This window comes from Ambystoma mexicanum, chromosome 2q (assembly GCF_040938575.1).
Source record: "Ambystoma mexicanum isolate Mex_15411 chromosome 2q, UKY_AmexF1_1, whole genome shotgun sequence".
Taxonomy (NCBI): Eukaryota; Metazoa; Chordata; class Amphibia; order Caudata; family Ambystomatidae; genus Ambystoma; species Ambystoma mexicanum.
Window position 1 is genome coordinate 530,105,027 of NC_090924.1, and position 14,016 is coordinate 530,119,042.

General features: G+C 46.7%; 1 protein-coding gene across 5 annotated transcripts in view; it reads right to left on the reverse strand.

The window, feature by feature from the left end:
• Nucleotides 1-8,964: 8,964 nt before the first annotated feature.
• ERI2 (ERI1 exoribonuclease family member 2) overlaps nucleotides 8,965-14,016 on the reverse strand; it is a 282,343-nt gene continuing 277,291 nt past the window's right edge. For all 5 annotated transcript variants that reach the window (XM_069647653.1, XM_069647655.1, XM_069647657.1 and 2 more), the window contains 3 exons: nucleotides 11,232-11,313; nucleotides 11,039-11,127; nucleotides 8,965-10,838 (listed from right to left, as the gene is read on the reverse strand). In XM_069647653.1, coding sequence (XP_069503754.1) covers nucleotides 9,321-10,838; nucleotides 11,039-11,127; nucleotides 11,232-11,313 — 1,689 coding nt within the window. In that variant the 3' untranslated portion in view covers nucleotides 8,965-9,320. The remainder of the gene's footprint in view (nucleotides 10,839-11,038; nucleotides 11,128-11,231; nucleotides 11,314-14,016) is intronic.

The following is a 14,016-nucleotide window of genomic DNA, read 5'->3' on the forward strand; positions in this document are numbered from 1 at the left end:
AAGGCCTTGGCAGTCAACGACTGGCACTTCGAGCAGTCATCCATATGGTGGCCCTCGCCAAGGCACCACAAACGAATGCAATGCGGGTCCGTGATCGAAAACTTGGAGCCACAGTCCCCACACTTCTTGAAGACAGACTGCGGAGTTGTCTGGGTTGAAGATATTCAGTAACTTCACAGTAACCACGAGGCGCGCAGAGTTTTACGAAGCAAACATGTTTGCGAAAAAAACTGAACCGAGGCTATGGTTGCATACATGCTACTTGTAACATCCAATGAAGTCACCCTCGACCGAGGCCTTCGAAGGACATGGACCCAACGACCTTCGATGCAGGGAGCCCTCTGCCGGAAAAATTGTCCAAAACAGCGCAGCTGCGGACATGACGTAGGAATATGTTGGAGGACACAATCCATTCGAACATAAGTATCTTGGGGACCCGAATCATCCCAATATACTAAATTATTTGAGAGCCTCAAAGATTGGACTTTTGAGAAAGCGGATACGTTCGGAATCTGAGAAAACGTGGCTTTTTAATGAACAATCGGTGGTGGCATTTTGTATATGGAAACTACCATTGATCCCTGTGAAAAGCAGGCCCAAATAACCTAAATTAACAGCATTACAAAATTCACTTTGGGTGCCTTAGGACCAAGTAATACAAAATGGGAAGTGGGGTTTGGTGTCCCTCTGCGCTCACATAGCTCTCTTGCCCCCATAATTTGATACAGCCTGCTAAGGGGCCTTACTTGAGGTTTGCAGAAAAACTTGGTTTACCAAATTAGGAGACCTTTACCATTAAAAGAAAATATTAAAACAAGAGCTTCCAAGAGCACAGTCTGACTACGAGAGCTCTTAATATTGGCAGCCCATACATTGGGCAATGCAACCACAAAATAAAGATGGGGTAATATAAACATTTCTGAAGTAGATAGGCATGTCAACAGCCGACATCTACCAAAGACCTGATATCAGAGATTTATAAGGCCATATCCAAATGAATAACTTAGATTTGTGCTGTGGGAAATGGGCGGATGATGAGAAGAGGAGCAAAAGAGAAGAGGAGCAAAAGAGAAGAGGAGCAAAAGAGAAGAGGAGCAAAAGAGAAGAGGAGCAAAAGAGAAGAGGAGCAAAAGAGAAGAGAAGGGGGTTAAACATAATCTAATGTTCTGTTTGTTATGGCAAACACCCTCGTGTCGGGGGCAGACATGGCGGTAACTGCCCACAAGCCCAAGCCTCAGCGTGGACTGTGGTCTGTTACCGACCATGTCCTCCTCTGACAAGGGGTTGATAGCCATTCACACCCCGGGGTTTATCCAGGGTGCAAAAAAACAACAAAAACAAAAAGAATGGCTGCCATAGGAGAAAGGACATCCTCTGGGAGGAGTGCCAGGGAGGGTACTGCAGGAGGGGGGGGGGGGGGGGGGGTTGAGGAGTGCTGGGACTGGAGAACAAAGCTCTGGTCCAGCAGGAAAGTGGGGAGCAAAAGAGGGGGGTGCAGAAGGGAGTAGTTTCTTACCTGTAACTCCATTTCACCAGCGTTGGTATCTTTCATGGATTCACACGTGCAGAATATTCCCAGTCAGGCTGGGAACCCTCGGTATCTTTATTAAAGCGTTTTCCATTGGAAAAAACTCGACACTTGTGTCCCAACGACGTCCTTTTTGGACGCTTACGCATTGGCCCAATAGGACGTACGGTATAAATAGCCCCACCCTCTGCGGCTCCCTTCAGGTTTTAACCCCCAAAGTAGAGGCAATATCACGTTTGCATTCAGGGGAGGCTGGCGGGCGCATGTGAATCCATGAAAGATAACAATGCTGGAGAAATGCAGTTACAGGTAAGAAACTACTCCCTTCTCCAGCATTGGATCTTTCGTGGAGTCACATGCTTAGAATAGATTACATAGCAGTATCCTTATATTTGGAGGCGTGTAATGCAAACCAATACCATAGTAACGCAAACACAGAAACCACAAGAAAAAGCATTAACAAGCATGGTACATTAAAACGGGTCCCCCACTTTGTGGGGGCTTACCTGACTGAAACAGGTGTTGCAGGACTGCCCGTCCCATCTGCACATCTGCTCCATGATGTTGCTCAAGGCAGTAATGGCGAGTAAATGTATGCAGCACCGACCAGGAGTCCGCTTGACAGATGTCCACCAGCGGAATTCCCGACCACAATGCCGCTTATGATGCGGTGGATCTTGTCGAATGAGCCTTCGGACGCCTCTCTAGAGGCTTCCCTGCTTTAGAGTGACAGAAGGCAATAGCGGACGAAACCCAGCAGGATAGTCCTTGTTTGGAGATTGGCCTTCCCTTTACTGAGGGTATATAAGCCACAAACAGTGGTCTCGTACGCCTGAAATTTTGAGTACGACTCAGATAAAACTTCAATGCTCTTTTGACGGCCAACGTATGGAGAGCCTTCTCTGCCAACTAGGAAGCCGCAGCGAAAGATGCTGGTAGCACAATAGAAGAGTGCTTATGGAATGTAGTTGGTACCTTTGGAATAAAATGAGGGTTAGTGGCTAACACCACCTTGTCATTGAAGTAACTTAAGTATGGGGGATCAATCACCAGAGCTTGCAGCTCCGACATTCTTCTTGCTGAAGTAATGGGCACCAAGAAGGCCATCTTCCACGACAGAAATTTTAGGGGCGACAACGACATAGGCTCAAACGGAGCCTTCATTAGCCCTGACAGCACCAGATTGAGACTCCAACCAGGAGGGAACTTCTTGGCCGGAGGAAAAGTCCGAAATAAACCTCAGAAAATGTTTGACTAGTCAAATCACTGAACGGAGTTGAGTGCCTCTTCCGAGTAAAACCTCGAAATGGCCGCCAGGTGAACTTTTATGGAGGAGAAAGAAACCGGTTAGTAAATAAGGCAGAACTTGCTCTGATGAACTGTTTAGAGGGTCCACCCCTGGCTGATCCTTACACCAGACACAGAATTTTTTCCACTTGCATGCATATGAGACATTCGTGGACGGAGCTCTCGCCGCCTCTAAAGTGTGGTGACAATCGCTAGAAATGTTCAGCTAACCAAACTCAGAGAAGTCAGGGAAGTCAGTGAGTCAGGAGCCAAGCCGTCAGGCTGAGGGAGCCCGGGTCGTGATGCCAAATTGCTCCCTTGCCTTGGAAGAGAAGGTCCTGCGTCACTTGAAGTCTCATCGGTTCTGCCACTGATAGATGGAGCAGGTCTGAAAACCACAGCTGCCTGGCCCAGTGAGGGACAATCAGAATCACATGGCATGGGTATTTCTGAATCCACTGGAGGGTCCGTCGAATGAGTGAAAACGGAGGGAACGCATATGCGAACTTGCCCATCCACGGGAAGAACGCATACCACAGCGAATTGGGCTGTGGCCATCTGCTGGCAAACTGCTTGCACTTTTTGTTCTCCTGGGTTGCAAAGAGATCCAGCGAAGGACAACCCCATTTTTGAAGATTCTCAACACTTGCTGATCGTTCAGCTGCCACTTGTGGAGTTGGCTCATCTCTCTGCTGAGAGTCTGCCTGTACATTTTTCACCCCCGGCAGATGAAACGCCACAATGCTGATGTCTTGTTCGAGAGCCCAATGCATAGCTCCTGAGCCTCGCTGGAGAGCACTCTGGAATGAGTGCCCCCTGGTTTCCTGAGGTGAAACATTGTGGTCTTGTTGTCCGTTAACACACTCACAACCAATCCCTCCGTATGCGCAGCAAAAACGATCTCAGAGCCCAACGAACGGCTCTTAGTTACAGTACACTTATGTGAAGGTTTGCTTCTCCTGGGGACCATCGACCTTGAACTTGTAAAGACCCCAAATGAGCTCCCCATCCTGTTTGGGAGGCATCCGTCACAATTGTGGATTGAAATTCCGGCTCTAGCAGAGGCATCCCCTGTCAGATTGTCTGAGAGTTGCCACCACTGAAGATCTCTCAGTAGGTCGCTGTTGATCATCACTTTGTCGGACCACAATCCGCAACTTTGAGATCACCGGTCCACCAGAAATTCTTGTATTGGCCTCATGAAGAGACGACAGTTCTTTACTAAAGGGATACATGACGCCATGGCTCCTAGAAGCGACATGTAGCCTCTGACTGACACTCTGGTTCCAGCTCTCCACTCCTCTGCTTTCTGCTTGAGTTTCTGAACTCTCTCTACAGAAGGTTTTACCAGTCCTGACTGGGTTTGGAATTCCGCGCCCAAAAACACCAAGCTCCTAGAGGGAGAGGGAAAGGATTTCTCGAAGTTGACTTCGAAGCCCAACCGTTGTAGCAGCTGCATGGTAACGCTGAGGCTCGTCTGCGCTGCTGCCGGCGACGAGCCCTTTATTAGCCAGTCATCCAGGTAATGGTAGACGTGATGACCTTCTCATCGTAGCCATGCCACCACCGGGGCCAAACATTTCGTAAACGTCCTGGGAGACGATTTTAGACCGAATGGGAGCACTTTGAATTGGTAATGACTGACCCACCACAAACCTCAGGAATTGTTTGTGCTGCCGACGCATGGGTATGTGGAAATATGCATCTTGCAAGTCTAACACGCCAGAAAATCCCCTGGTTGTATCAACCGGATGACATCCTGAAGCGTAAGCATCTTGAACTTCAAGCGTTGTAGAGTCTTATTGAGAGCTGGAAGGTCCAGAATGGGTCGCCACTTGCCGTTGGTTTTTTTGACCACGTAGTAACGCGAGTAGACCACCAGGCCCCTCTGCCACCGGAACCAATTCTATAGCCCCTTTTTGCAGCATAAGCATAAGCTCCCGCTTTAAGATATGAAGATGGGGTTGCGCCGAATACACGGGAGGAATGGGCGACGGCATGATCTTGAATTGCAAAGAGTGGCCTAGTTTCACCATGTCCAACACCCAACGGTCTGATGCAATCCTTTCCCATTCATTGACGCAATGGGACACTCTGCCTCCCAGGACGCCTTGAAGATTGTCATTTCTGAGATTTTGATTGCTTACTCTTCGTAGACGAAGACTGTCCTCCTCTCCTTCTAGAAGTCTGGAAATCCCAACTTCTCCGTGTGGCTTGGACAGCTCACCTGTATCCCTGGGAGGAGTATGCCGATCTATTGAAATTCCGGTCTCTGGATGTGGCAAATCGAGAATTCCCTAAAGCTCTGCGGAAGGGGCAAAAAATCCCAAAAGCTCGTCCACTTTGTAATGCCCCCAGTGATCTTGCGTATCTGAATCCTCCTTCATGCCCTTGAGGGCTTAGTCCATCTTATCCCCAAATAACTGCTCACCTTCACATGGCATGTCCAGCACTTTATAATGTACTTCCTGCCTAAAGTCTGTACATTTTAACCAGGCCTGCCTTCTTAGTACCACTCCATTATATATTTGCTTGAATCCTGACTCTGCCAAATCCACAGTGATGTTGATGCTGTGATTTGATGCCTCCTCACCTTCACGCACCAGTAACATAGCTGTCTTTCGGTGGTGTTCTTCGGGCAACTGCTCCAAGATGGGGGCCAGGCGATGCCACATTTCATGGTCGTATCGTGCCATAATAGCTAACGAGTTAGCCGCCTTGACCGTCGTCACTCCTACTGTTAAGACTTTCTTACCAAAGGCATCCTGTCTTCTAGCTTCACTGTCCAGAGGTGTTGTGCACTTGTGTTGTGATCTAGCCTTTCTGCTAGCCGCCGCGGACACTACTGATTCAGGAGAGGGCTGTACGGTCAAACACTTAGATGTAGAGTCTGGAGCCATCAACTTCTTTTCTAACCTGCCCTTGATTGCAGGCTCCGAAAATGGATGGCGCATGGTACACAAGCCTTCCTGCCAAACGTGGTCCAGAATCGGGACCAAGAAGATAGGCTTCCTTCTCTTCCCCATATGGTCAAATAAGAAGCATTCCTTTTCTTCCTCTGGGGTCAGAGGAAATTCAACACAGGCTTTCACCATCAACGCATGAAAGGCTCCGATGTCATCTGGAGGCGACTGTTGCGCCGGGCTTCTAGGAGCTTCCATTTCTCCATCCTATTCCCACGTAGGATCTCTTGATGGCGATGATGAAATGTCCGAGATGGAGTCCCTGGGGCCTTGATCCGACTCAGTCCTGTAGCTCACCCTTTTCTGGATGTGAATGGGGAGGTTCTTCACTGACCAGACGGGAGAGCGGCAACTCAGCCGTTGACATTGAACGTGGAGCAGGGCCTGCAGCGTCGACGAGGGGTGTCACCGGAAGCGCACCCATAGGAGGCAGCATTGCATCCAACTGGCTCAAGAGGGACTGCAGCGTAGATAAAACTTGCAAAGACAACATCGACTGCGGATTTAGTAGAGAAGATGTAGGAGGAACATCTTGGACCCCCGATTGGCCAACGCCCTGTAAGCCGAGATCTGATGGATGAACCACCAGTTCCCGCTCCTCCTCCACCGACAACACTGACAGCGCCGACTTCTGCTGTAATAGTGTATCCGGCAGAACTGCGTCATACACCGTCGGTTGCCAAGTCCCTGGCGGGCCCACAGTCGATTATGAAAACCTGGGAGTTTCTACTTCTCCCTTATCGATCGCCGCCACTGGTGCCGACGCCACCGCAGGGATTGATTGTGCGGACTGTATTGGAGCCGTTGACAATGGGACTCCTGTTGACGGCACTGGCAGTTGTGGTGCAGACTTTTTAGGCAATCCCGCCTTTTTTTTTGAGTCTCTAGGCTGGTGTTTAGAAGATTCCCTACTCCAGGAAGCCCTATGATGGTCTCCTGAGGAGGAGCGCCTTTAAGGGTCTTTTCCATCCTTTTTTGCAGTAGATTAAGACGAAGATTTTTCTGTCTTACGGCCTTGGTCCAAACGATCAATTTTTTGACAATGAAGGAGCGTCCTTCGCTTTCCCTGAAGAGGAACAACTCTTCTCCATAGGATGCGGCTTCTTCGCCTGAGGCTCAGCCGACACTGACCGGCGAGGGACTACAGGGGACTTCGGTCTGTTCGATGCCAGACTGCGCACCGATCCTACCTCAGATGGAGGGAAGGCCCCTCGTTCAGCCACGATATTAGACACGGATTATGGTCCCTCAACATCTTTTGCGAGAACCCTTTGCAGATATCACAGGTGTCCGCAGAGTGATGAGGGTAGAGACAATAAAGGCAATTCCTGTGCCCGTCCCCCTCAAACTTTCTTCATTCCACACGTGGCACACGGGCGGAACAACGCTTTCCCCGACATTGGGAAAAAAAGTACAACCTAACAAAGTGTAGAAACACGAGGTGATCCCGACTACTTTGGAGACGGTTGAAATCTGAAGGGAGCCACGGGGGCGGGGCTATTTATACCGTACGCCCTATTGGGCCACGAGTAAGCGTCCCAAAAGGACATGGAAAATGCTTTAATAAAGATACCGAGGGTTCCCAGCCTGTTGACGGGGAATATTCTAAGCATATGAATCCATGAAAGATCCAATGCTGGAGAAAGCGTAAGGTTTGTTTTGGGGAGGGTGCGTTATGTGTGGAGGGGCCAGGGAGAGGCTCAAAGTTGCCTCCTCACAATCAAGATGGCGCCACCCGGGGAGGGCCTCTGGTGTCTGGAAACAGCGGGCAGTACACAGTGTATTCTCGCCTGCTGCTCCAGCCACCTGATTGGCCAAGTGCCCTTCCCCAGGCGCAAATTTAATAAAAGCAATTGAAACAGAACTTGACTTTCAATTGTCTGTTGAGCCTTGGTCGGGACATCACACACACTAACATATGCCTGCATGCACACTACACAAATGTAGCAGCTCTCTCTCTACCACACACAATCTATATCTAATCTCGCATATAGAGGTTATACATAAAATATATTAATGCCAACATACATGAAGCATTCATATATAAAAATACACAAAACAGCAAAATCAATAAGAAAGGTTGCAGTAATGTGGTCTATGGTGGACACCCCTCTGGATTCCTTGTGGGCCTCAATATACGGTTGACCTACATCAGAGGCAAGGCAAATTAGGCTCATTCCTTGCAAACATCTTTCACAGCAGGTGTGCTTGGGCTGGAAAGTAATGGTCCAGCTGGAAGCAAAATATGGCTTCCTCTACAGGGATTCAAACAGTTTTAAGTGGAATATAGGGACCATTGTATAGCATGTGTATAAACAAGCAATGTTATTACTGCACTCTGAGACCTTGATGCCCTTAAATAATTTCAGATTCATTCTAATGACCTACTCATGAACCCAGCATCACAAATGTATTCCACAGTTTCATTTTAATTTCAACTCCTCATACACTCCTTACCATCAACTGACAAAGAATCAGCCCACACATAGCAAATGCCTTCATAACCGATTAGTCGTCCCCTGTGCCGTTCCGCTACATAACGTAATCATGTAATGCAGGGTTCCGATGAGGTCCAATTTCAAACAGTGGCCCACTGCAAACCAAGTGCTGTGTAGAATGCACTTTGGCAGCTGACTGTAGTAAAAAGTGAAGCTTAGCAGTTTCACACTCTTAGAGGTACCCTAATTTGTAAAATGTGGATGCAGGTACAATACACACCGTTTTCCTTTATTTGCACAAAGTTTGAGAGGATGACCTCGTTTGACTCTTCCAGTGATCATTGATAAAGTCTTAAAATATAGCAATAACCTTGTTGGAATATCTTAAGAGGGCATGCATGCGAGTGCTCTTAGATGTTCTGCGTCTGTGCAGGTCAACATAACCACCAAGGTTAGCAGGGAGAACAATGGACATGGACATGCATGAGCCAGTATTAACACCCACGTTAGGATAGCCATGTATTTTAGGTTGAAGAAACTTACATTCTGCAGGTAGTCTGCATGTGAATATACCCAAACGGGTGTGGCATCAAATTCTCAGTTTGTAAGGCTATGAAAGATGAATCTCAGGTAAATGTATGCAAATAGTAGTGAATCATTTGAGCAAGTGATGAATAACTATTCTCATTCATTTAATGTGCAAATGGCCAATGTTTTCAATGTTACTTAATCAGTTCTAAAACAATACAACTTTTCTACAAATTTATTTCATTTTTGCAGAAAGACTATGATAGAAAATATCACTCCAATTACTTGCCTGAGAGTGAACATTATCATCTTAGAAAAATATACAAATGGTAAAAACATGTATGCTGCATTTTTTACATACATATTCTGATTGGGATTATAAAAAACGTGCTTAGGAAGATGTGTGGCAATCATATGGAATACAAGGATACGGTCAACAAATCGTAAAAAAAAAGGTTAAAAATGTCACTTAATGAAAATTAAAAAGTGGAAAATATGCATTCGTACAACAAGTCAGGAATGCTCTAAAATCACAATCTCGGTCAAAAAAAGTTTCTCAGGAACATTCCTCAACGCTCACATTCTCATGGACGGTCTCAGACCCAAAATCCTTTTTGGTGATGGGCTTGAACTTCGGGAAGAAATCGAGCTGGTTACAAGAGTAGGGCAACTGGCAGCAGTGCTGGAGAAAAATGAAGATTGTGCTGCAGGCTCTTTAAGAAAGGGATGTTCCCATTTGAAATAACCACAACCTTTCTTCTTGCCTTCAACTCGCTTTCCAACGGGACAACTGTAGAAGGCTCTGCCTTGGTTGGGACCAATACTTGAAACAGTAAGTCTCTTAGACCTGCGGCCACATTTACACAAAGGGGGAGTAACTTTCCCATTGTTCATCGCTCTAAAGGGCTGGTTTTTGTTGACTGAGGAGTTTAAAACATTTGCAGGAACAGTACGAGGGTGTGCCCTTGCTGGTGGCATGGACACATTGGCCATCTCTTTGTCTTTATGAACCGTGAAGGACTGCTTTTTGGGGGGTGAAATAAACTGAGTACTGGAATGCTTCCTTTTAGGAAAATAGGGTAACAGAGTGGAACATTTAGACTGCTGTACAACATTAGAACCATCTGCAAGCTTGCTTGTAATTTTCACATCTGGCTGTGGCCGTTTAAAATGTGGCAGTCTGTTGTCATTCAGTGTTCTTGAATTACTTTCAATTGGCTCGGAGTGTTTCAATGAAGAGCATGATTGTTTGGCATCAGTCAGCCGGTTTGAAAGGTTTACTAATGCCTCGGGTACCTTAAAAGAAGAACAAGCATGTTTGTTTACTTCGCCAACATTATAAATGGTAGTATTTGGGCTTTTGTACACAATTGAAGATTTAATGAAGGGAGTCTGCTGGACTTTAGTTTTCTTTCGATTGTCAAAGAGTTTGTAAAAACTAATTTCACTTGGGGATTTCAAGACCACCGATTCAGAAGAATCTCCCGACAAATCTGCAGTGTCTTCAAGGTGTGGTGTTTCAGAGGTTTGCTCATTTTGAGAATCCGGTATTACAGCTAAATCTTCCCAATCAACAAGCATAGATAAACATTCCGAAGTAGAAGTCACATCTGATTCAGAGATATTGCTAATAGAAGATATAGTAGTGGAAACAAGAACTAGTCCTGAGCCAGCAATAGATGTATTACCATCAGACGTAGATGAAAAGTGGCCAATTTGAACTCCGTTGGTCATATTCATTGATGTACTACAGTAACTGGTGTGGTGTGGTCGATGACGGAAAGGAGCAGGAAGACCATTAATTAAAGTTTGGGGTGATAATAGGCTATGAGTTGTAGAATGGTCTTCAGTATGTTCATCAAGATCAAGGGGATGAAGAGAATAGGAATTACTCGCAGACACAGTAGAAGACTCTTCCTTTTCCTGGCAGGTTTCAAGTGTTTTGGAAACATTGTCTTTCCTTAAATCAAGTTGGCTCTTGCCAGCAACCGTGCCCACCTTTGAAGCTTCTGCAGTGATGACATTTGGAATCGTGGTACTTTGGGCTAGACTTGAATTTCCAGTTCGTGCAGCATAGTTCATCTTGGGGCGCACCTAGAGATTCCATAAACAAACCCAAGAATTTTGAAAATGGAAGTATTTGAAATATGAAGATGTAAACAGGATATAATTAAAATATTTTAATGAGTTCACAAGCAAACTGCATGTGTAACAGTATCCAGTTCTGTATGTCCCTGTGTCCTGTTCATTTTTCAGAAGGCAGTAAGGAATGGGAAAGTGAAGGAACCACTAACCTTATCCAATGATTTAGTAATTTTCATCACACACCCATCACAGATCATCCTCCAGGCTAGACGTGCAGTATTGCGGGAATCATCCAAGCCTGCAAAAGAGTATTATTGATACTATTAAATTACATTATTTGTAAAACACAGGCACGACATTGAGAAATTAAACTTTTCATAACACAGGAAACAATACAAATACCTGAATGCTCCCGTCCAGAAAAGGTAATTCCCAGATCCTGCAAAGCACCATTCAGCCCCTTTGGCTTTCGATTGTAAAATTCCTATACAAAAACAAGATGCTAAATAAATGCTTTAAAACTGAATTGTACCAAAAGGTCCAATGTTTCTTCATACCCACTCAATCCACTTTGACATATACCAAACACCTTATTTTCAGTAAAAATGTTACAAAGTACGAAGATAAACTTCCAGTGGAGAACCTATAACCACAAGCATATAACTATAATTTGTCATTAATTCAATAACTGAAATGTTTAAAAACGCATCCCAATAGCATGAATAGGGATAGTAACATATTTGGCTTTTTACATTTATTTTGTGACTATTTATATGGCACGTTCATCCAAAGCGCTATACAGAATAAATAAACAGCATAATAATAGTAAGTAAAAAGCATGACCCACAGAATAACTTGCATGACAAAAAACTTCAAAACAGAATCAGCATAATTATGAGAAGGCAGTCTGAAAAAATTTAGACTAAACTGGTTGCCTAAATTAGGCTGAAGTCAAGCAGCAACGAATAACCAAACAGAGGAGTCTACAACCTGGAAGCTAAAAAAATAAACGAATACCAGAAGGTGCTGTGGTAGGTGAGAATCAGGACTCTGAGTTTAAAGATTTTATTTTTGTCAATTCACAAATCTTTCCCCAAGTCCACACGTGAAACCTATATTCTATAAAAAGAAAGTCAAAAAGGGTGCTATTATTTTACAGACATCCCAACGAGCAGAGTCCTCTGTCCGAAATCCTGCATACTTTCCCCCATTTAAAAAAAAACCCATCAAAACAAAAGAAAGACTGTCCGGGATGTCTGCTGGCCCCAACCCTGTTCCTTTTAGTAAAGGCCTTCACCCAAAGTTCAAGTTCTAGAAGACAGTTATTAGTGTGCTGGAAGATTATCCAGGGGTCTCAATGTAGGTCTCTCTCTGTCTGCCCACGCTCTCGGATTCTTTCTGGTCTTTCATCCTCACACATCCTTTCATCTGGGGACCATTCATTATCTACCCACTATGGGATGGTGGTTCTTCTCACTCCCTACTGTGGGGTATGCTTCTCCTTTCTCCCTCCAACACCCACCACTCTTTCTGGTGGAACCTCAGAAAAAACGGATAACCTCGAGCGGCGCACCACAGGCGTGGCATTGAGTCAGGTCGGCTCCATGTGGTCACAGAGCGCCTTAGGGAACTTTTCAGCTGGGCCCCACGTCTGCCTTCCGAGGGTCTATTCCCTTTTTCTTGCAGCTTGGTTTGTGCAGAGTTGCTTATGCAATCTTTCAGCTTGGCTCAGCCTCCCCCCCTCATTCCAACAGCTTCTCAGGGCTGTTCTGCCAGCTGCACCTCGATGCACTCTCCTAGTGTGGGTTAGTGGTCCTCCCCAGATATGCTTCCTTTAGCCCGTTTGGTATGGTTAAACTCCTCCGTGATGGATTGTCTCAAGGATGTTCTTCCAGGAGGCTGATTCACTCATGGCTGTAAATTCTTCACAGGAGATTGGGCATACCTAGGGTCAGTAGACTAGTCGGCATTAGTAAAGGGGGTATCTGTTATTGTTAAACCTAGCCAACAGATAGATACCTTACAAAGTGGTTAGTACTTTGGGGTGGGGATGGGGGGAGATGTATAACCCTCTGTGGGTCTTTATCCCCTACGAGGCAAATAGAGGTGGGGGAGGAGAGGCGAGATCCCACTTACCCCGTTTCATAGGGAAGTTAAGCTTCATAGGCTCACCTTCCTAGTCTCAAAACATGGTGGCTCCCCCTTGGGGAGATCTGACCATCTCCCCGAATTTGTCACTTTGCACATGGGACAGAAAGAAAAAATTGAGCAGCAGAACACAGCGCCCTAGGAAGATGATAAAGGAAACCAAGAAATAAAGATAGCACGTGCCAAAGCATGAATACATTTAAAAACCAAGCAAGGGAGTTCACCAGGGGGCGCAGGGAAACATGACTGCGTAGTAATTGGCACCTGCATCCTCCACCACAACGGAGATGAGCGAGAGCATCCCTGGCTGGACGCAACTCCGGAAAATTGTGGGACGGGGGTGGGCAAAGGTGCAGAGAACACCCAGAGAGAGATTGAACAGGGGGGCCGGAGCAGAGATCTGTTGGAGCGACCAGGGGAGGAGGCAGCAGCGGCGGCGGCAAGGAGGCCTTGTTGCAGTTGGCACTCTGCAACCTTAGCCCCGGGTGGCAGCTGGAGCACCCGCGAAGGCAGGGGCGAGCCACAGAGAACCCTCAGTTTCGAGGGATGGCGGAACCTGCGTCGAGGCCCAACAATTGAGGAACAGTCACCGTGGGGGGAGCGCAGCAAGAGAGGGGCTGGGGCCTGTGGAGAGGCACCGGTGGGCCGACTTGGACGCCACAGTGAAGTGAGGAGCGGCTGCGGTGAGGGAAAGAGGCCTGCAGTGGGGAATAGAGGCCCGGAAGGAAGGAGGACCTCCACAGAACAACAAAGCAGCAGACCAAACCACCGCTCCCCCCACACCCCTCTGCAGAAATGAGGCAATTGAAGAGGGTTAGCCAGCGGAGGATTAAGGAGGGGCAGCCGCAATGAAATAAAGGACGACCATTCTTCCTCCCCCTGCGCAGGAACTGGCAAGGGGCATGGTATGCCCTCAGCGACCCCATCAGCACAGAGGCTGAAACGCCACGACCTAGATTGGCAGCGGGACCACTGACAGGAGCAGCATGGAGCCGGCCACTGGATACTCTTCCTTGAGGTACAAGAAGAAAATAGGCCA